Below are 24198 nucleotides of genomic sequence, written 5' to 3' on the forward strand. Positions count from 1 at the left end.
TAACTAACTTCAAAGTAATGCAAAGTGAACCAAATTAAAGTGTTAAATTAAACTAATTAAACTAACGAAAATCAATGCATCCTAACTCAAAAGCATCTAACAAAATTAAGGGATTAAATCGGCATCCTAACACATGAGCATCTAACCTATCAAACTAAAGTGAATTGAAAGGAATAAAAATGCAGCCACACATACTAACCACATAAAAAGAAATAAGGGAATAAAAATGCATCCATAAACCACAACCATATAAAATTAAAATAAAAAAAATAGAGGGGGAAGATGAAGAAGATAGAGAGAGATAGAGGAGATGGAGAATGAGATTGAGAGTTTAGATAGTAAAACCTGGATGTGCTTGCATGAATGTAATTGAAAAGCTTGAATACTTGTATAAACTTACCATGGCCTCCTCTTCTAAATCTTCAAGTCTTGTCATCAATTTAAGAACTTAAACTAGAAGGCTTAAAACCTAAACTAGAATTAAGAAATTACAACCCAATTGAAGACTTAAATTGAAATTAAAGCATAAACTAAACCTATTATAACCATTAACAAAAAATCATAAAAGTAAACTAAAACTTAGAAAAGCCAAAAATCACAAATTAGAAGGAGAAGAAGAGAAGAAATTTCACTAAGTGAATGAGCCATTTTTACAAGAGAGGTAGGGGGTATTTATAGGTGGAAGAGAGGAGAAGAGAGAAGATGGAAGCGTAGGAGAAATATTCCCTAAGAAAAGAGAATATTCTCTTCTCTTTCCTCTTTTACAATGCCTTGAATCCTAAGAAAAAAGAAAAAAAATTGAAAGAAGAAGAAGAGAAGATTGTTTACATAGACCTTCTATTTCTAGAAAAGTAAATTTTCAATTCTAACAAGTGCTTCTTTTTCTTTGTAGATATCTTCTCCAAGCAATAAAATCAAAACCTCTTTGATTTTTCAACCTTCCATAGATGAGAAAATATAAATCTATCCCAAGTAGAATTCCAGAAGTGCCCTTGAGAAGTTGGAGGAGAGAGAGAGTAAGGGTGATGACTAGTATTCCTTCAAGAATAAAATACCCATTCTGTCCTTCAGAAAACGTGGAGCATGGGGTGCTTATATAGGCCTCACCATTGTGTTCCTTGCAAAAAATACCCAAAAGAGACCCAAATTTCGTCTAATTCGGAGTTGGGGAACCCAAGATATCTCAAGTTGAAGTTGAACTATCCAGAGCCTTCCAAATGGAATCTTTCGGATATAGTAAAGTAACTTCTGATAATTCATTAAGGCCCCTGGAATCCAAACCTCCGCTTCACTTTGTCCCCGACCGACTATCAATAATTACAAATAAACCCCTACAGACCATTTTCGTGCGTCGTTACAGAAACAGCCGTAACTTCTTCGTTTCAACTCAGAATCAAGTGTCGTTTGAACCGTTACGAAGCTGACTTGATGGGCTACGCATCCACACTATTCACATCTCTAAAGAGCTTAAAAACATTTCCTTAGCATCATCTCCTCCATTTTCACAAGAATTCACCTAAAATCTAAAAAGTACAAGAAAGCACGGAGTAACTCTGTCCAATGTGGTAAAACGTATGTTTTATGCCCTAGGTTTCACACATAAATGTGCTCATCAGCACCTCACTTCATGGGTTCTCAAGAGCCGCCGCGACCATCAAGAGCTCAATCGACCTGATGGTCACGATCGGATAAGCTCCATGTCAAGCGACGATCCAGGTCAAATTCATGGTAGTACGATTAGTGTTGGCTTTCAACGTCATACTCGGCCGCCCATCATTGATCGCTCTCCAAGCCATCATCTCGCCAACGCACTTGAAGATGAAGTTCTCTACCGAGAACGGTATCGGCGAGTTCCGAGGTGACTAGAAGAAAGCGCAGGAGTGCTATGCTACTTTTGTTAAGCAAAACAAAGGCCATGTCCGAGGAATGGCAATGTACGTCGAGCACCTCCCTGAGGATCAACGGGATGAGCTCATCGAAAGGAGAGGACGACCCATGGAAGACCTGACCCCATTCCCCCTCAGCGAGGAAGACCCAACAAAGGTGGTCCAGCTCGGATCATTATTGAGCGAGGATCAAAGGAATCAGCTCGGAAACTACTTAAAGGCGAACGCCGATGTCTTCACCTGGTCGACTGTCGACATGCCTGGCATATCAAGGCACATAGCCGAGCACCAACTCCACGTGGATCCTAGCCAAAAGTCGATCCAGTAGAAGAGAAGGAACTTCCCCCTTGATCGGTAAGCTGCGATCAAAGAAGAGGTGGAGAAGCTTCACCATTCAGGGTTCATCCGAGAAAAAAAATTTCTGACCTGGTTGGCTAACGTCGTCATGGTCCCTAAGCAGTACGGGAAGTGGAGAATGTGTGTCGACTACACCGACCCCAACAAGGCTTGTCCGAAAGACGAGTATCCGCTACCTCGGATCGACTTCTTGATTGACGCTATGGCAAGGCACGAAATGCTAAGCTTCATGGATGCATACTCCGGCTACAACCAAATCATGATGCATATGGAGGATGAGTCATACACGACATTTTGAACTGACCAAGAAAATTTTTGCTATAAGGTCATGCCGTTCGGATTGAAGAACACAGGAGCGACATACCAGCGGCTCGTAAACTATATATTCCACGAGCAGATCGGAAGAAACATGGAAGTCTACGTGGATGACATGTTAGTAAAGAGCTTGAAGGCCGAGCACCAATTGGCCGACCTAGAAGAGGCCTTTGGTGTATTGAGGAAGAACTAAATAAAATTGAACCCCGCCAAGTGTGCATTCGGCATAACTTTGGGAAAGTTCCTCTGCTTCATGGTCTCTGTTATGGGCATTGAAGCCAATCCGATAAAAATCAAGGTCATCCAAGAGATGAGCCCTCCAAGGACGATCCGAGAAGTGCAAAGGCTAAATGGGCGAGTGGCAGTGTTTGCATGATTCATGTCGAGGTTGGGCGATAAGTGTCTGTCGTTCTTCAAGGCCCTCAAGAACATCCGGAACCCGAAGGACTTCGTCTGGTCGGACGAGTACCAATAATCTTTTGAAGAGCTAAAGAAATACTTGGAGAACCAGCCTCTTCTCAACCGACCCGAGCCAAAAGAGGAGCTTTAAGTTTACTTAGCTACCACCCCGGTGGCAGTCAGCGCGGTGTTGGTTAGGGAAGAAAGCCGAGCTCAGAAGCCTATATACTACATCAACCATGTTCTTGGCGACATCGACATGAGATACTCCAAGTTCAAGAAGATAGCTTTCGCCCTTGTCACGGTCGCGAGAAAGCTAAGGCCATACTTTCAAGCTCATCCGATATCAGTGCTGACCGACCAGCCTCTCAAGAAGAAATTGCACAAGCCCGACGTGTCAGGTCGGCTGATCACCTGGGCGGTCGAGCTGACTGAGTATGACATAAGCTATAGCCCAAGAACCACGATCAAAGGACAAGCCCTGGCCGACTTCGTCGCCGAGTGCATAATGCCCGACCTCAAGGTCGAGGAAGAGAAGACAGCAGAAGAGGTCAATGGAGAAGCTAAGGCCGACCCGACCTGGACCATGAACGTTGACGGCTCGAGCAACCCCGGGGGAAGCGGGGCAGGGCTGATCCTGGTGAGCCCTGAGGGCTTTCACGTCCAATATGCCCTAAGGTTCAAGTTCTCAGCCTCAAACAATGAGGCCGAGTATGAGGCCCTCCTGGCCGGACTCCGAGTCAGCAGAGCCATAGGCATAAAGCGATTAAAGTTATAAGGAGACTCCCAACTCGTGGTCAACCAAGTCAACGGAGACTATGAGGCGAAAGATGAAAGGATGATAGCTTACCTGAATCGAGCACGAGATCTGATCTCTAAGCTTGAGCACTTTGAGATGACCCGAGTATCGAGAAAGGAGAACGCGATGGCAGACTCCTTATCAAAGTTGGCCGAGGCTGACCTCCAACATCTGAGCCGATCAGTATACATAGAAATCCAAGAGAGGCCCTCATTACAGGAGGAAAGCGTCAAACACATTGTGGAGGATGGACCGACCTGGATGGACCCCATTGTCAACTACTTGGAGAATGACCAACTCCCGGAGAATCGAGATGAAGCAAGGAAAGTCAAAATTCGAGCTGCCAAGTACACCATGATCGACAAGGTGCTCTATAAGAAAGCCATCTCAATGCCCCTTCTCCGATGTCTCAGTCCGAAGGGAGCCGAGTATGCCTTAGCCGAGGTACATGAAGGAATATGCAGAAGCCATATGGGTGGCTGAGCTCTGGCATACAAGATACTACGACAGGGATTTTATTGGCTGAGAATGTAAGAAGAGACCATGAAGTATGTGAAGACATGCAAAAAATGTCAGCTCTTCACACCAGTACCAAGCCGACCTGCAACAAAGCTGACCCCAATGCTGAGCCCGATCCCCTTCGCTATGTGGGGGATGGATATTCTCGGGGATTTCACCCCGGCATTAGGGAATCAAAAGTATGTGGTCGTGACAATCGACTACTTCACCAAGTGGGTCGAGGCTGAGCCCTTGGCAACCATCACCGAGAAGAGCATGGAAAAGTTCTTTTGAGATAAGGTCATCTACCGGTTTGGACTACCAAAAGTGCTCATCACGGACAATGGCGCGCAATTCAACAACCCGACCTTCTGAGAGTTCTGCGAGCACTTCTATATTGACTTTTGACCAGTCTTGGTAGCTCATCCACAAGCAAATGGACAAGTAGAAGTGTCCAACTGAACATTATTCGCCGTCATCAAGAGAATGTTGGATGAGGCCAAAGGAAGATGGGTGGAAGAGCTCCCAAGTATCCTATGGGCATATAGGACGACTATAAGAATGCCAACTGGGGAGAGCCCTTTTCGGCTAGCATATGGGACCGAGGCCCTCACCCCAGTCGAGGTCATGGTATCATCATACCGAGTGCTCAATTTCAATGAGAAGACCTATGAAGATGGGCTGAGAGCGAACCTTGATTTCCTCAACGAAGTTAAAGAAAATGCCCTACTCCGGAACACAACATACCAATAGAGGACGACAAAGTACTATGACTTAAGGGAAAAAAGCGGCACTTCCTTCAGGGGGACCTCGTCCTCAAAAAGCTCAGCGCGTCCTAGCCAAGGCAACAAGGAAAGTTAGCACCAAATTGGGAAGGCCCGTACATAGTCTCCAAGCAAATTCGCCCAGGGATGTATCGCTTGCAGACTCCGGGGGGGCAAGAAGGTACCAAGACCTTGGAACTCGAAAAATTTGAAGAAATTTTTTCAGTATTTTGCTCGACACAGTTTATGACGAGCATATTTGTATTCGGCTTCGGCCCCGATGTTTGATTCGATAAAATAAAGTCTTTCTCCACCACTTAGCATATTTTCAAGCTTCAAAATTAAGTCGTAAGACCAGTCCTCATAGACCTGGCCGACCTCTAAGATCGACCCTCATAGGTCGGCAACCAAGTCGTAAGACTGGTCCTCATAGACCTGAACAACCTCGAAGACCAACCCTCATAGGTCGACAACCAAGTCGTAAGACTGGTCCTCATAGACCTGGCCGACCTCGAAGACCGACCCTTATAGGTCGGCAACCAAGTCATAAGACGGGTCCTCATAGACCTGGCTGACCTCGAAGACCGACCCTCATAGGTCGGCAACCAAGTTGTAAGACCGATTCTCATAGACCTGGCCGACCTCGAAGACTGACCCTCATAGGTCAGCAACCAAGTCGTAAGACCGGTCCTCATAGATTGGCCGACGTCTAAACCAACAACTACCAAAGCGCGTTACGGTCAAGCTAAACGAAAACTAAATATCAAGTAAAATATCTAAGGCATTGAGCTCGGCCATAGCGTCATCTCGGCAGTATAGCCACTCAAATGGTATCCGACCGGATCTGACGTATGGCATCCATGCTGTTAGGCCGATCGTCCTTGAGCTTGGCTACAAGATCGGGTCGGCAGCTCAATCTCAACATTCAAAACTACAAGGAAAAGCAAAGCAAGCAATTACCAAGCTAAAACACTTAGACAATTTGGAGAAAAAGAGATTTTCATTCAATTCAAGCCGACTGCTCAGCAAGGTTACAAAAGTGGGCAGCTCGGCCCAGCATAAAAAAATAAAAAATAAAAACTTTGCATTTCACTCTCCTCGGTAGCGTTCTTAGAAGCGACCTCAGCGACCTCTACTGTAGTGTGCTCAACAAGGAGGTCTTGGGGCTCAGCGCCAAGGGCGAGGGGATCGGCCTACGTAGGGTCCTCGATTAGCAGAGCCTGTGTGACCTCGGTGCCCTCCTCATCTCCTAATTCCTCAGCCACAGTGGTTGCATCATTGTCAAAGCGTGAGAGATTGAGATTGGGATAGGCAGCCTTGATCTCGGCCAAGAAATCAGCCTGGCCTGCCTTGAAACCATTAGCATAAGGAGGCTTCCTGATCTCATGGCATATGTTAGCATACTCCTTCGATAGGAAGTAGTCATTGATCGCCTCGTCCCGAGCCAGAGCCAGGTCCTCCTTGGCCTTCTCCAGCTGAGCCTGCAGAGCCTTGACTTTCTCCTTCTGCCTGGTCACCTCGGCCTTAAAGCCCTTCACCTTAGCCTCGGCGGCGGTGAGCTTCTCCTGAGTCACCCGACTCCTCTGAACGGCCTCCTGAGCATCCTGGTAAGCCTTTTTACATTAGACGCCCAGGGAGTGGTTCTCAGTCAAGAGCCGCTCAAAACGGAGCATGGTCTCCATGGCCTTGGCGAAGCCCTTCAAGAAAACATCTAAACAAAGGTCAGGTCAAACTCCACAGGTCGGATCCAGTCTCAAGAGCCGAACACAATACTTACCATGTTAAAATCCTGGAACAGAGTAGAGAGGAGCTCGGGGTCGAACAGCGCCTCGAGCTTCTCCCTATCAGTCGGGAGCCGACCTGCGTCCAGTCATTCCTTATCATGCGAGGCCGATGCCAAAGTCGAATCCCCTGGGAAGAGGCACCAGGTCTGCCTCAGCAGAACATTGTCGGCCGAGGCCCTTCCCAAGATGTATCGGGAGATGTTGAGGGGTGAGGCCTCGAGCAGAGGACCACCACCCTACAGATTGACCAAGAACTTCTGGTGTTTGATGTCCCTCGGTGGGCTCAGCTCACCCTTTCGACCCTTCCCTCTTCTGGAGTGGCTCAACGGGGCTCTATCCTTCTCGGCCTCGCGGCCGACCACCACGTCAGCTAGGCTCAGAATCGTCGCCTTACCCTTCTACGCCTTGGAAGACTCACCTCGAGGTTTCTTCGCGGTGTTCTTCCTTCTGTCCACAATGGTCTCGACCCTGAGCCAAGCTGAATCCATTGGGGGAATATGGCCGACCACTGCAAGAAAGATAAAATGTTAGAAATAAACCAAGAAAGAAAGAAGACTAAGTAAAGGGGTCAGCTCGGGCGACAGAAACGGGCTCAGCTCAGACTCCTACCAGGGGTCATATGCCACCTTTGAAGGAACCCCTCGTCCTGAAGCTGGAGGACATCGAGGGGCTAACGCTGGAGGATCAGGTCGAGTGAGGTCAGCTCATTCTCGGTCAAGGGCAATACCCTGTTGACGTAGTTTAAGTGGATCTCCTTCCACTCGACTCAGAGAGGGCTGTTTGGAATGGAAGCAAAGAAAAAATGAGGTTTCCAATACTTATTGAAGCTCGGCGTATCGACCAAAAACTTAGGGCCGCACTCTTCCCAGATCGGTGACTAAAATAGTACCACCCCTTCTCTAGCGACTTCTTCAAGAAAAGGAGCAGAGAGAAAAGCGCTACGCTTACACCTCGGCCCATCTCGTAAAATAGGGCGTAGAAGCCATACACGGCCAGCCAAGAGTTCGGCACCAGCTGACCTGGGGACAGGTGGAAGTGGTCCAAGATCTGGTCCACCAGGTGGAGGACGGGGAGCCTGAATGCATACTTGAAGGGCAACTCGTACAAAGCCACCTCGCAGGGCCTGATATAGCAGGCCATCTCCCCTGGGTTGGGAGCTCGGAGCTGGATGTTCTCGGGGATGGCATAGGTCGTCCTGAGGTAGTTGAGGTCGGCATCCGGGATCGTGCTCGGGACAGTGCTGACACTCCCTTCTTCGGGTTCAGGGGCATCAGTGGACGAGCTGACCGAACCAACCCCCACTTTGAAGAATTACCCTCACTTGACTCCTCATCATCGGACGAGGACGATCCGGAGCTCTCGGCTCGGTCTCCGGGAATTGGTTGGGCCACGAGGCCGGACTCCAGAGGTAATGGAAGCTCGGCAACTTCGGCCTGACGAGGCTCCACTACACCGGGCTCATCCGAAGTCAAGCCCAACAAGTCTATTGTGGGAGAATGAGCGGGGAGCTCTCGGCTCAGACTCGAGCCCTCTGCCGCCCCGACGAGCAGCTCGCCTATATGATTGCTACCAACTGACATACTGGGCGGAGAGGACTTACTGGTTGAAGAAGAGCTAAAGATGAGCTGAACACGAACGAAACAAAAGCCGAACTAAGCACGAACTAGAAAGCACCGAGCACTGTAGGGCTGAGAAATCTGAGCTTGACGAGAAGTCAACAACTTAAAGCAGTGAAGAATGAACAGGGAGGAGTCGCCTATTTATAACTTTTGGGCTGAACTGATCCAACGGCCAAGGAGAGCTCAGCATGATCCAATGGTCCAGATCAAAAGACGATTCGAATTCTAGAGCTCATTTTTAGAGATGGATAACGGGGCGCTGGCAGCTCAACTGTCAGACTGTACAACGTCATGTCGCCGACAAAGTAAGGTCGGGCCGACCACAAGATAAACCAGCCGAGCTGACCAGAAGACTTCACTCATCAGCACTGGACAGACCCCTGATGAGTGGGGGGGCCCGTGATACAACATAAAATCACCTCACCAATCAGAAGCTGCCACGTGGCCGAGCCGGGGTCATCCCATGAACCGAACTGAGCTTAATCAGAAACTGGGCCGACCTGATCTCCGTCATATCGCATGGATGGGCCAAGCACTCTGCAGAGCCCACGACACATCATCCATGCCGACCACCTTAGCCGAGCATACACAAGACGGCCTAGGCCGAGATAGCTAATGAGCTCGACCTCCCTGGCCGAGCATACATAGGACGGCCTAAGCCGAGGTAACTGATGAGCTCGTCCTCCCTGGCCGAACATACACAGGACGGTCAAGGCTGAGGTGACTGCCGAGATCGACCTCCCATGACCGACCTCCATGGCCGAGCCCTCCATCAAGGTCATCACAACGGCCTGCCAAGAATCGCGGAGCCACGACACCACCGCCCGAGTATCCCGGAATAAGGATCGAGCCATGATCCCAACGCGATACGGAATCACACTTTACATGGACTCTTACCTTAATAAGAGTCCGACCCCAAAAATAACTCTCCACTTTGCTCTACGCGAGGGAGCCTTCCAAAAGAAGAACTCCTACCATACTAGGACTCTCCCAACCGCCTCACCTCATCCACGCTCTATAAATACCCAGGTATGGAGCACAATTCAAAACCTTACTTTTCACTAGCTGTTACGCTGTCGCATTGGAGACCTAACTTGAGCGTTGGAGATTCCTAGACCAGAGCCACATCAGCTCTTTTGCGCTCACTCGATTTTTTGTAGGCTCATCCGTGGGCGAACCGGACACCGGAGGTTTCCACACGCAACACACCCTTCCCTTTTCCTCTATAGTCACTTCCGCTACCCACCGAAATCAAATTATTAAAGACAAACAGTAAACGCGAAGCAAATCAAAATAGCCACGCAAGCAAAGCAAAAGCGAAGAAGAAGAAAAGCAAAAATCTCTCTAAACACAACCAAACAGTCCAACCTGTAACCTTTTAAGTCATCGCCTCCTCTCTACTCCAAGATCGGAGCTTTCAGTCCCCAGAAGACTAATTAGACACATATTTGATTCATTCTGAGATGGGTTCTGCATCTACCTTCCCTCTCCCCTCACAACTGAAACCATCTCTCTGGGAACAAAAGGGTTCTCTCTTCATCTATGACAAAAAGCCCAGGAAGAACCGATCACTTGTTCCAGTAAAAATTCGTTTTGGGATTTCTCCTTTGTTTCTCCTTGAAGTTTTAATTAATTTCTCGAGGGTTTTACTTTGATCAAAGAGTTGCACGGCTTTTTGGGCGGCGTCTTGAAGCATCAAGTCGAAGGTACTGTTCTTAGGAGTAGATGAAAAGAAACACCCAGGAAATCTTCCGAGAACTTATACGCTCACCCATAGTGACATTACCTCTAAACTCACACTCGTTATCTCTCAATCGATCAACAATGCTCAGGTATCTCTCAATTCCATTTATGGTTATTGGGTATTTTTTAGAATGATTTGATTAATTTCATGGGGGAAAAAAAGGGGATCTTCGATAAAGACAAAAATTTGGTGCTTTGTTTTGCAGCTACAGGGTTGGTATAACAGGTTACAGAGGGACGAAGTGATTAATTTCCATTTGACTGATCTCCTTACTATAGAGAAAGGAGGAGAGAAAGGGATGCCTGCAAGTTGCAGGTGGTTTTTTTTTTTTTTACCTTGTAAGGGCAAGTCTGTCAGTTTAAGTCTGATTTTTGACGGTGTTAGTCATAAACTGACGGACCGCAGAATTTTTCAAAATTGGGGGGTAAAAATATCCTTTTATCAAACGTCAGGGGTGATATGTGTAAATTTCCCAACAAAAAAAGCTGATTTGTCATCTAGGCAGGGTGAAAAAAACCAAAAAAAAAAAATAGTTGTCACATAGCCTGGAATTAATAAGGTTTAAATTTGTCATTTTATCCAAGCATGAGGTGGAGATTATTCTAGCTATCTTTCTGTTTTCATTGTTTTAAATTTTTCATTAATCTCAGGAGATTCAAGTCAGAATATTTGAGTAAGGGAGGAAGTTTATATTTTAAGATTTAACGGTACGCTTAGGGTTCTTCATTGATACTGTGAGAGGTAGATTTAGATTTTAGGTTCACGTTTAAGGTTTCAACTTTCATGGAGATTAAAAGGTTTAGGGTTTCAAGAGACAGGATGTCATGAAGAAGATCCCATCAATCTCATCGCAATAACTCAGATCGACCCCAAATTCTTACCTAAAAAAAAAAAAAAGATCGACCGCAGTCCCCAAACGAAGAAGAGTGAATTGAAAGGGGCCAAAAAAGAGGAGTGAATTATTGACAAAAATTTTTTCTTTCATCCATCAAGGGAAAACAGAAGAAGAAGAAGAAAGAAGAGAAAAAGTACAAGCAGAACAGGCACGAGCACAGAAGGGAATAGATCGAATAGAGTACACGTAGAGGTGAAGCACGATCGATGACGATGATGATGATGATGATGATGGTCATTTGTGATTAACAAACGAGTCCAGCACTAAAACTCTAACTTCCGAAGGAGACTAGCTTTGATTGCCTCTTCAGTTTTCAGTAATCCAGCAGTAGTAGTAGTAGCAATGGCTTGTGGAACCCTAACCACTACATCCTGAAGCATAACTTGTTTGACGCTGGAAACACTGGCGTGATGAACTTGAAAACCCAGTTCACGAATTGCATCCATCAGTCTTGCTGACGGGTGGTTCACATTCTCCGACTGTACTCGGATCACTGCGTCCGATCCCAGGATCTTCACCTCTACCTCCATCGTCCCTTGACCTGTTTCTGTGGCTGTATCACTACCTGACCCAGCGCCAGCTTCCACCACCTTTGTCGATTTCGTGATTCCTATCCTAAAACCGGTGGTGCATGTACTGCTATCTTGACGATGTTCATGATCGTTCACCATATCGACGGTCTCTCCTGCAGCTTCCATCTTCACTCTGATGGTTTCTCTCTCTCCCTGTTGTCGGAGAAGCTGAGCCTCCAACCCTTCTACCTTGGATTTCAACTCATTGATGTACGACACCGCGTCAGCAAGCAATGATGCCTTGTCCATCCTTGACACATTGGGGACCACCGACCTGAGCGCGTAGAACCGATGGTTAAGCTTCTCCCTCCGCTGCCTCTCCGCTTCCACGTGATTCACCTGCAAGTCTCTGCCGTTTAGTATAGGTTTTCTCCCTCTCTTCTTTGGCTTCCTCTTCTCCGGTATATCCGCAGCCGTTGTCATCGGTAGTACAGTACCTTCGGTGTCCGAAGATGACTGTCGATCTCTCTTCGACTTCTCTACCGCTTCTGCTACTTGTTGCTTAATCTCTCTTCTCTCTTGATGAAGAAGAAGATGATGATTACGATGATTATTATGCTTGTCTTCTCCCACTGCCTCGGACCCGGACTTTATCCCGATGTCTGCGAAGGAAAGATTTCTATCGAAAAAGCGCTTGGGAGGGGGGGTTAGTCTTCTTTCTGGGGTCAAGTCGGATCCAAACAGAGATTTGGTTTGCTGCACCAGGGTGGAATTCTCCGTGATCTTATCAGAAGAACCCAGCTCAAGCACCCCGGTCGAGGTTGGGATACAGACCAGAGTCTCAATCCCATACATTTGGGCTTCTTTGGCTCTCTCACAGTTGTACAGCCGAAGCTCGTGACTCCCCGACAACCACACTGGAGAACCGGAACTGAAAGCCCGAGCAGGTGCTCCGTCGCCTGCCGCGAAAGACCGTGTGAGGGATACCATAAAGAACCATTCCACATCGGTGACATCCCCGTCCATCCACCCATCGACTTGCGGATTATTACTTTCCCCAATCATAGCTTGGAAACCCTTCATCATCTTCCTTCGCCCCTCCGGATCGGAGCTAGATCTTTGCTGCTGATGGTGTTGGTAAGATAGGGTGGTGGTTGCCTTATTGGGACCACGGAAATGGCCATCGCCCCAAGTTAAAAGGAGGGGGCCATTATCATCGAAGTTAGATTTTTGCCAGAAAATGGCGTAAGCCCACCATTCAGGCCGGCTTTGAAAGAGAAACTGAAGGCGCTGCTGAAGAGTTGGTGGGGTTTCTTGGTCTTTTTGACAAACAAACTGTAACGAAGAAGGAGACTGTGAAGAAGAGGACGAAGATATCATCCCTTCCATGGACATTGGACGATGAACGCCTTTGTGGCTCTAATGGTTTCAGTCACTCGATCACACGACGGGCAAAAGATTTTAGTACTACTACTCTTAAATTCTGAATTGAGTGGAGAGATGGATCATGGATGGATGGATGGGGGGAGAGGAGGAGGAAGGAGGTGTCTTCTTATGGTGATTCCGATTCCATTGGCATGTGATTGAAAGCGATATGATTGGTGATTCCGATTCCATAATCCCGCCCGCTTGTCCGTTTTCCTGACACTTCTTTTTGGTGAAATGTCCCATTTCCTGACACGTTTGGTACGAAACACTCTCATTATAGTTTTTGTTGGCTGATCTTTTTTTCTCTCTTTTTTCATGACACTGTTAGAAGAACTGTTTAAGGTATCGGTGTCCGGCCGATATGTATCGGAACATAGCATTGGTACCTGATATCAATACCGATCTACCTATTCGATAGGGGTAACCGTAACGATAAAAATAGTTGTTTCGTACCGTGTTTTAAATTCATGGTGGAAACTGGAAAGCCCTCCTTGCTTCATCATAGTAGAAGAAGCATTATTCTTCAATATGAGACACCATCAACCTTAAACAAGCCAACACTGTCGAGGGGTTATTATATGTGAAAGTGACAACAACGAGTCAACGACCATACGAAACATGTTTTGGGGATGCTTCCAGCCTTCCACCCTCAAAACTTTGGAAGCCCATAACTTGGGCATGTAAGGCAAAGCGTAAAGAGGCATCTGATCATGGATCTGGATCCTCTCCAATGAGTGTCGAATGAGGCATTGGCCAATGCCTGGATTTCCTTGACACGTATCCCAATGCATGTCCAAGAAGCTCAACCGTTGGATGTTCATTTGGGATACTCATTGGGTGATGCCCTCATTGGAGAAATCCATATCCTCCGATCATAGTATCAAATAACTTTCATTTTCTAAAAACAGAATTGAAGAAAAAAAACTCTCATTTGTGGTTTAGAGATTGGGATCCGATTCCTCTCCTACGACCTGCCCCACCTCCCTCCCTCCTACCAGACATAAACAGGGGTGAAGTGAGAAAAATTATCACCATAATTTGTCTGTCCTTCAATTTCCTCAATTCCTTCTGATAGAGGGAGGTAGACCCCACCCGGATAGTGTGTTCGAGCAGGAGGTAGGGTTGTCATTTCTGCCCTCCCTATTAGATGGAATTGAGGAAATTGAGGGGAAGGTAAATTGAGAGGATAAACATCCGATGAAATGACCACCCTAGTACCCTACCCCCTACCTGGGTGAGGTTCACCCCTGTTTGTGTCTGGTAGAAGGAAAAGAGGTGGGGCAGGTTGTAAGAGAGGAGCCGAATCCAAAGATCGAAGACATAATTCATCACAATGGCTAGGCTGCTAGCGCCCATCGAGTCAACAACACTAGAACCCATGTAATTTTGTGATCTACAAAATAACACGAGAAAAACAATTATTCCCTGCATCCAAAATACGACATATGATGAGGACACCTTGAAATATGTCAATCCTAGTTTGCCTTGCTTACAAGGACAAAAATAGAACGAAAAAATAGGGAAAGGGTACAGTTTTCATTCACACATGGAGAAGGTAGAATCCCCTCCTCAATGTTCAATCCAGATCTTTTACTGCCGAGCGGCCCGGCAAGACTTCAATGTTGATGTGATCCTAAGAAAATGCTCTTGTCCATGCTAGTGGAAGAGGTCAAATCTCTATCATAAGATTCTTTTTTCACTATGGATGAAGAGAAAATGGATCCAAAAACAAAAAAGAAAAAAATGGAAGCAATATAGAGGTCCTAACCACTTTTCCTCCATAAATAATCAACCATGTTCTAAGAAAAAGAGGATGGATGGGTGGGGCGTAGGGTGGGAACAGGAAAAAAAAAAAAAAATCACAAAATAGAAGATCACGATAACATGTTTGACCTTATAGGAACCGCTTTGTGTTTCCCGCATGTGAGCAAGATCACAATTGACATATGTTTTTAGGATCCAGATCCTCTACGGTGCGTTGCCCATAGTGGCCTGAGCGGTGTAGACTGAGCTGTGCATGCAAAGACTGCCTTACCTCTGCCCAAACATCTTGCCCGAGCGGGGGTAAGGCGGTCATTGCACGTGCGGCCCAGTCTACACCGCATAGACCGCTACGGACAGCTGCACCATAGACGATTTGAATTGATGTTTTTAACTAGAGAAGAACCCCAAAGGCAAGGGCTGGGGGTCTCATTCGTAACCATCTAGGTGTAGTGATAAGAGCTTTTGCTGGTTATCAAGGAGTTGAAACCAATTACAATGCTGAATTGGCAGCCTTCTTTATAGGCATCAAGGAAGCTAAAGCTCTAAATGCAAGTAAACTCTGGGTAGAGAGTGACTCGACATCAGTGGTATCATCTATACTCTCACCCAAGCTTCCATGGAGATTCATTCAGGAATGGTGGATGGCACAAAAATTCCTAAACTCCATCTAATGGCGCATCACTCATTGCGACAGAGAAGGTAATGCCCCGGCGGATTCGCTCGCAAATCCTGCTGCAAAATTAAAGTCTAATCATGTTTGGAATGCAACTCCAAACCTCATAGTTGATGCAGTTAACTGAGAAGCTCTGGGTAGGCCCCTTTACAGGTTCTGTTGAGCTCTAGATATGGACCACAGGATTGGTTGTATTACAACTAAATGCAGTTGCCCTATGTAAATTATTTTATTCTTCCTCATTAATACATACATTGCTGATCATTAGCAAAAAAAAAACCCCAAAGGAGATTTCCGTAAAGCACCAAAGATCAAAAGTGAACTGTATATGACTCCGTCTCATTTGCTGGGACATTATCTACATTCCAAATTTGAGAGTTTATAAACCCAAATTCACACCAACCAATCAGGGGCGGCCACGTGTCCTAAATCAGGAAAGAAGACCCGCCCAGGGCCGAACTAGAACTAAACCGGTGAACCAAGGATGGACTCGATCCAAACCGGGCATGGGCGCGAACGACCCTCCACGGACGGCCATCCACATGATCACCCTCCACGGACGGCCATCCGCATGACCACCCTCCGGGTGTGACCTTGGACAAGCACAGGTTTAGACCCTGGTCTAAGAACAAGGTACCACGGTCGCCATCAACAAGACATGTACCATCACAAGGACTCTAGGCCACCGCCTATTGAGTCACGTAGTCTGAACAGACTCATGCACCAGAAACCCCATCTACCACGTAGATGAGGTCTATCCACCAAGGATGCTAAGTCTATCAAGGACACTACTTCTTACAAGAAGACAACTACCAGGTCTACCATGACACCATGTCTCATGGAAAGACAACCTATCAAGGAGGAACCCTGCTACTCAGGGACTCTATCACCCACGGCAAACACTCTACATCAACTGGGACTCTCCACCCCGCCATACACTACTATAAAAGGCAAGGTACACAACCTCATAGGGGACAACTTAACTCATATTGAATACTACTATTCATCTATTTGCTTAGAGAGATCTAACTTAGGCATCGGAGAGTCCTAGGCCGGAACCACATCGGTCCTCCTTTATCACCCCAGGGTCTTTTGCAGGTTACGGCACTCGAAAGACCGCTGAGCGATTTCTTAACTCAACAAGAGTCCAAAGGTTTTCTCTCAACACCGTCACACCCCTAGAATGTTTCACAGTTTTGTCACCCCCACCCCAAACAAAATAAAGAGATTATATATAATACTAGGGAAGTAGTTTTCTCTCAGGGAGCGATGCCTACGCCAGCAATCCCATGTGTCTATCTCTCTCCTCCTCAAAATAAGGGGCAAAGGTGTCTTTTCATATGGAGAGGAGAGAGATAGAGTCATGGGAGTGCTGACATAGGCCACACTCTCGGACAAAGTTCTTTTTCCCATAATGGTATAATACTAGCATCACCCAATTTTCTGAAACTGAGCATGTCCCTTCAATCATTGGGTCAAACAGTTAATACATTTAGGTTGTGTTTGTATGCATTCTTAAAATAAATTCTAGGTCTAGAATGCATTTTGAAATCCAATTCTTTTATACTTTCTTGCTTCAGAATGAGTTCCAGATCAAGAATCTATTCTACAAATGCATACCAAACAAAACCTAAATGTTAGATTATATGATAACTATTAAAGAGAGCTAATTAAAAGGGTAATTCAAGTGGTAATGTATTAGTAAACAAAGTAATGAAAATTGGAGTAGAGTTTAACTCTTGCTAGGGAATTTTTAAGATTTTTTTTTTTTTTTACTTGGGTCCGTCAGTGAATTTTTTCGATTAATATAAGAAAATAGAGCTCCCACTCTGCACAAGTTTACTGTCAAGTGGTAGTATAGGGAAGGATGAAATTTATAAATGGATAGACCCCAATATCCCTTGTTTATATGTCAAGATTTTGTCATGTGATTGCGAAGTGGCAAAATAAATAAAAACATAAAGAATTGAAAGAAAAGAGAGAGAGGTGGATAGACATTCATGACAAGATAAACAATTGACATGAGACTGAAATTTGATATGTGATCAATTCAAATAATTTCTGAAATATTTTTTTTTTTAAATTCCTAAATATCCAACAAGTAGAGTTGTCATATCACATTTTTCACACGAGACAACACAGTGTGCACACCAAATAAAATTACATTGTCTGTGCAAACCAAGTGAGCTTAAAGTTTCGGAGAGAGTTTTTCTACACCATCCTTCAGCCACCATCATAGGGTCCTTAAATTTCAAAGAACGAAGTTAAAAATACCACCAAGGTCGGGTGTGATTCCCTCTCCCACCCATCTGAAGGCCTCAATCAAGGGATTCTCTCTTGATTGGGATTGAAGAAAAACCATCCTACAATTCTTAGAATTAATATTTCACAAACTGAAGACTCGTGGAGGTGCACTCTATCTAAGAATGGGAGCTTCTCAACCAAGAAAGCTGCTCTATTCATCAACACCTCCACTGTTCATTATCCCAATGGTGGAAATTTTTTTGAAAATTACGAATTCACCCACGGTTTAAAATTTTTTTTTGGCGTGTTTTACATGCAGGGATCCCTATTTGAGGCACCCTTTCCAAATGGATGGCTGTCGAGGCTCAATGTGCTCTCTGTGGCTCTAGTGTTGAGTCCATCTGGCACCTGTTTTTGTCTTGTGATTGGACTAAGCATGTGTGGGCTTCTGGTCATTTTGGATTGAGAACCGAGCATTTATCTGCTCCATCTCTCATCGTTCTCGTTATCTCTTTGCGTGGTCCCCCACTCTTGGACAAGGCTTCATTAAACTGGTTTTTTTCTGTTTTTATTCTCACTTTTTATTTTATATGGTTTGTAAGAAACAAAGTTATTATGTGTAATGCTCCGGCTGACCCTATTACGGTTATCAACAATGTATCTCGGTGGTTAACGGATATGGACATCACCCCCTATACGGCATTTGAATAACCCCAACTCCCCCCCTTTAGTTATAAATCCCATTTCCATGAATAAGTTTAATTTAAATATGTCTGATTTGTTGGTCGCATGAATTTATAAACCAGATCTTAATTTAGCAAGGTAGGCTTATTATATTTTGATAGATGGTGAGAGTGTCCTAACAGATGCAGGTTGGGTGGCTACACAGGATGATATGGAAGCGGAGTTTTTTGGATTATGGAAAGGCTGGGAGAATTCACAGCAAAATACAGTTCAGATTAGGGACATATGGTTGTGCAATAAGTAAACTATTTAATGTTCTAACGTTTCAATCCCCATCCCCTCTACCTTGGAACACTTTATCTCTTTTCCTTACTTTTGTTGAAGCTACAGAAAACTTTCCTAATATATTTTTTTTGCTAAATGGTCAGCAAGTATATATTAAATGAAAGAAGAAATGTACAAGAAACTAATCAGCTGAAGAGGCACAATGGCTCAACCAGCCAGAAAACAAAACACTAAAAGGCATCAGCCTCACAACACATTAGCAGAAGCGATAGTACGGTCTGCCCGAAGCTTCCTAGCTAATCGAATGAGCAATGGAATTTCGGGAATCATTCCACTTCTCCGAGGTTTTAGAGCTTGCTACCCAATTTGCAAGAGCATCCGCTGGGACGTTTCCTTCTCTGTAACAGTGGGTAATACGCCACTGTATGGATCTAAGGTAAACTTCAACAGTCCACCAATGTTGAAGAAACTCCCAAGGGAGATTAGAAGTTAGTATACCAGTGACCACTGTGGCTGAATCACATTCCACCCAAAGCCGCTCCATCTGAAGCTCTTTCGCCTCTTTTATGCCAAGGAAGAAAGCTGCCATCTCAGCTTGGTAGTTCGTTCCAATACCTTGAAAAATGGAGAAGCACCTTCTTGTTATCCCCAAGTGATTCCTAAGAATCCCCCCTGCACCTGTATAACCCGGGTTCCCAATGGTGGATCCATCGATGTTCAGTTTCCACCATCCTAACGGTGGTGATGTCCAACGAACCTCTAGAGCCCGCTTCAGTTTTGGCGCAGCCGTGGTTACCTTAAAAAATTTTGCAAGCATGAGCTCATTTACTGAGTTAATTTGGACACCTTTGATGGTAGAGCAATCCGAAATCTCATTGATGCACCTTTGCACGACTTGCCTTGGAGAGCTACGTTGGTTGTCATACCTTCTTTTGTTTCGTTCAAACCAGATTTGTTGACAAACAATAATAAGGAGGGCCTTCCAAACGTCAGCCACCTTGACTACTTTTGCTTTCCTCTGCCACCATGAGAACAAGAGCTCAATAGAGGGGAAGCCGGTCAAAATTTCGTTGAATAGGCTTAACACCGCGACCCATATCTGGTTCGAAAAGTTGCAGTTGAGGATAATGTGGTTTCTTGAGTCATCTTCAGCCCAACAAAGCTCACACTTGGACACCAAAGGGAGCACTCTTCGACGGACATTCTCATCTGTGGGAAGGGCCTTGTGGACTAATCTCTAGCCAAACAAGGAGCTGCGGGGGTGAAGATGTTTTAGCCAAACAGCCCAGGTCCATTCCGGTTTGGCTGCTTTTTGTCTCAACTCCTCCCAGGCAGTGCAAACCAAGAAACAGCCCAATTTTGTGTGTGCCCAAACATGAGTGTCCTCCCTTCCTGAAGGAACGATTTCCAGGCTTTGTATCTTATTGAAGACGCCTTGTAGCTACCGATCTTCCACCTGTGGGAACACCCAGCTATCCTCCTCAATAAAATCCAACACCATGGCTGTGAGGTTGATAGGAATTTGGGCTGGAAGGAGCTGGTCTTCGATGCTTTGGTTGCCCATCCACCTATCATACCAAAACCAAATGGATTCTCCATTACCAACCACCCATCGTACAGTGGCCTGAACGAACCCTCACACTTTCTTTAGACCTATTAGCAAAGTAGAAGAGCACACATAATTCTTCAAAGAACCGTCCGTATTGACCAATCTACCTCTCAGAAAACCTGTTAAGCTTGACTTCCCACTTCTGATTGACCAGGCGAATTGGCTAAGAGAGCCAAGTTGACCTCCCTGAGGCGCCTTATACTCAACCTCCCTTCATGCTTCGGTTTACAAAGAGTGTCCCATCTCACAGTGATGGCTTTGCTCTTATCAGATTCCCCTGACCAAATGAAATTACGAATCCTTTTCTCCATGCTAACAAGTGCAGTCGCTGGCCAATAGTAAACAGAGAGATTGTGGATTGGGATGCTTCCCATCACAGATCTTACCAATCCCACGCGCCCTGCCAGAGAAAGGAGGCAACCCTTCCAAGAGGAAAGCTTTTTCTTGAAGTGATCAAGAAGGGGTAGCACATTTGCTTTAGTTATACGTCCCTTGACCAGCTCCACTCCCAAATACCTTGTAGGAAACTTTCTTAATATAACTTTTCACCTGTATAGGGAGAATGGTGTAGCACCCAACCGGTTGTACATCCCTTTTGTGCAGAAATGAAGGTTTTTAATTTTCATCCAAAAAAAAAGTTACATCTCATTACAAAAGTTCTTGGTATACTTAAATTTTTTTTTTTTTTTATCACTTTAAACTCACTTCCAATGCAGCCCCCACGCCTTCCCCAAGGGAGAAAAAAATCACCAATGCGTTTTCTCTCTTTCTGTCAAATGTCAACCATTGCTAATATAATGATCCATAAGATATTTCCTTCTTAGTCTATGATCCTATTATCATAATATATTGAGGACAAGGTTCAAGTAGATGGAATCAGACATGGGTTAGATTTGACCAGACTCTATAAATTGGAAATGGAAAGAAGCAAAAAAGTATTAACATTTAGGGGAATTCATTCACCAAAGCGGCTTCATATGTGTATAGGAGGTATTAGAGGGTATTTTGGAAAACAAACTAAAATCTAGGAAGGATTTGTGAACCCTAGGATGATGGGTGAGAATCCATTCATCATGGTAGAGGGAATCTTAATTCTAAAATATATGATTTTTTAGAGTATGTGATTCAATAAACTTGGAATCTTTCCACAAGATGTAAGCCTCTTTGATACCGGTATTTTTTTTGGTTAATTCTTTGATACCGGTATGGATCACCGATGATATTAATATTGATACCATACATATAGGAATCAATACGGAATCAAACAATATTTATACTGTATCAATCAATCTATATTGATCAAGACCGGTACTAGTACGAATCAACAACCGATACAGAAGATCGGATTCCAAAATCTAAAACCATGGAAACAATGACAATCGAAAATCAACCATAAGAATGGAAGAATTAAAAGTAAGAAAGTGTCAAAATCCAATAAAACTTTACGTCGGTCATTACTGTTTGCCTTTTTATTTTTTGTTTTTTTTGTTTTGTATAGTGAATGCGGTCGGGCCTACTGAAAGAGGAAAGTAGACAAGGTGGGGCCGGCATCGAGTGTCAGCATCAGAACGTGTTAATACTGCTGATGACGTTGAGAATATTAGATGAAGAACGACAAATGAAATTTCTAGAAGAAGTAGCGTTTTTAGGGTAGGAAAATAATGCAAAAAGTTAAAAGCGGGTCCCAATATTCTCCCAAGGACAAATCACCTAACCTCCCTCGATTAAAACGAGGTAAGCTAAAGTTTGCCCATTCTTATCTAAGCTGCCAATCCTCTCCTTTGAGTTACTTCACTTACCATCATCAATTAAAAAAAGCAGTCCAAAACAAGATTTAGTGTCATCTCATCGTTGCTGTGTATTGTCCATTGTTAAGTTTAAGATACGCCCCACAAAAAAACAAAAAACAAAAAAAACAGAGTATATATTTTGTCCATTGTGGAGTTCTAACTGTGATATATATATGGTCTAAGGGTTTTTTTTTTTTTTTAATTGAGTATATATATTTTTTTTTTGGAGACAGGAGGGGTATCCAACTTTAGGCCGACTAAATCCCCCTGGGTTCGTACATGACTTCCGCACCACACACGAATCGGGAGCTTCTAGACCCTAGTGAACCTCAGGCAGGTGGCCCCAAGAAATTATGACCACGATTTTAGTTCACGGTGTACTAATACTTAATTGGTATCGATACTCTCCAATATCAATGTTTTAAATTTTGAATGGGGTCGAATTGATTCCGGTCAATTCTATTCTGAATCAAATTAGAATCGGTACGAATCAATTCCAAAAGCCTCAGACTTACCCTTCAAATCTGAAACCCAATGATCAGGTCCCCAAAACCTGGAAGTGGGGGGTGGGTGATAGCAATATGGATCCATCATATTCAAGGATTTTAAACTTGAAATGGGGAATCGAGTTGGTCACTCCATTCTGATCTGGTGCGGCTGAAATTGGTTCCAAAAACTCCTATACTTGTTCTTCAAATATGAAAATCCAATCGTACGATTCCAAAATCCTAACTTGCAAGAACAAGAATTTGTCTCTCTCTCTCTCAACCAAATTTAAATAAATCATTTGACAAAGTAACACTAATGGAAGAGAGAATGCCAAATAAGGGTAAAAGAACACTAACTGGTTATGTAGCCCTTCACCAACATGATAACCAATAAAAATGCACACAAAAGCATTTGATTTGGATGCAATTTTTTATTTCTTTGAAGACTGAATAATCTTTTCACACACAAAAACATTGATTTATGTCTGAACGCAATAAATAATGCTAACCACATGACCGACTAGCATTCTTTTTTCCACAAAATACATTTTAAGAATGACAACAATCCATGATAATAAGAGAAAAGATATAGATAGCGGACACCATTACCGTTTCTCGCTCTGTTATGGTCCCTATTTTGTCTTATTATATCTTTGTACTTGCACATCATAATTAATGTCTCTCACCAGATTAACAACTCCTGATCTGACATGTGTTTTTATAGCAGCCGTCTAAATTAGGAATCCGGATCAGCTATCCACATGGGCTTAATGAAGATATCACTGAAAAAGTGAATAATTGTTGATGGACCCTTCCAACTTAGATGAGTACGTTGTGGACCTGAAACGGTCCCCTCATTGTGAAAGTGAAGAATTGTTGATTGATTCCTTAAAAACCTTGGTGCAGTGCTAAAAACAACATCTAATTTAATGTGCAGGGAACGTTTTAGAAGGTTTTACCTCAAACCCAAAAACCCAAGACTGAGTATGGAGGGGTTGAAGGAATTTAATTTGAAGAACAAAAAACCAACTGATAATATTTGGCATGGCCGATACTGATACGGATCAGTTGATACCCCGATCCAATACTTTTTTTAAAAACCATTGTGGGGACGGGGCTGCTCTTATCTTATGAAACTTGTAATTGTCTCATCCGGCAAGAGATCTCTACTTGATTGCATGATCTCTACACAAGCGTCTGGGTCAATGGATGAATACGTTTAGGTATCTATCCAGAGAACAGAGATGTCATTTCATAATGCCCTATGAGATGGGGTAAGAAACACCACCAAGTAGAGATTTTTTTCCATCGTCTCTTATCAGTTTGAGCAGTAAATAGTAGTGGAACTGTGGAAGTCAGCATGGAATATGAACATATAAATGTAATCTTCCCTTTAATATTTTAGTGTTCTGTAGAACAAAACTGAAGCAGCAGTCAGACTTGGAGAGGCCAGAGGGGATAAAGTTTGAGATTTATGATTTCTAAGACACGAACGAACCAACCCAACCTTACACAGAAAAGGAGAAGCATATCCAATATTATGTCAAATGTACGGATGTGCTACTATCGTAAAGTGGCCTTGGCATGCTGACTTGCAAAACCAATGTGAGAAATGTGGGCTGCTCGATCAATAGAATGCCATTTTGACTTCAGCATCTAAG

General features: G+C 44.3%; 1 protein-coding gene across 1 annotated transcript; it reads right to left on the minus strand.

Moving 5' to 3' along the window:
• Positions 1-11285: 11285 nt before the first annotated feature.
• LOC122666105 (transcription factor MYC2-like) lies at positions 11286-12967 on the minus strand. The gene is made up of 2 exons (XM_043862214.1): positions 11662-12967; positions 11286-11607 (listed from the first exon to the last, which is right to left on the minus strand). The coding sequence occupies exons 1-2, from the start codon at positions 12965-12967 to the stop codon at positions 11324-11326; spliced, it is 1590 nt and encodes a 529-aa protein (XP_043718149.1). The 3' UTR covers positions 11286-11323.
• Positions 12968-24198: the final 11231 nt, after the last annotated feature.

This window comes from Telopea speciosissima, chromosome 6 (genome assembly GCF_018873765.1).
Source record: "Telopea speciosissima isolate NSW1024214 ecotype Mountain lineage chromosome 6, Tspe_v1, whole genome shotgun sequence".
Taxonomy (NCBI): Eukaryota; Viridiplantae; Streptophyta; class Magnoliopsida; order Proteales; family Proteaceae; genus Telopea; species Telopea speciosissima.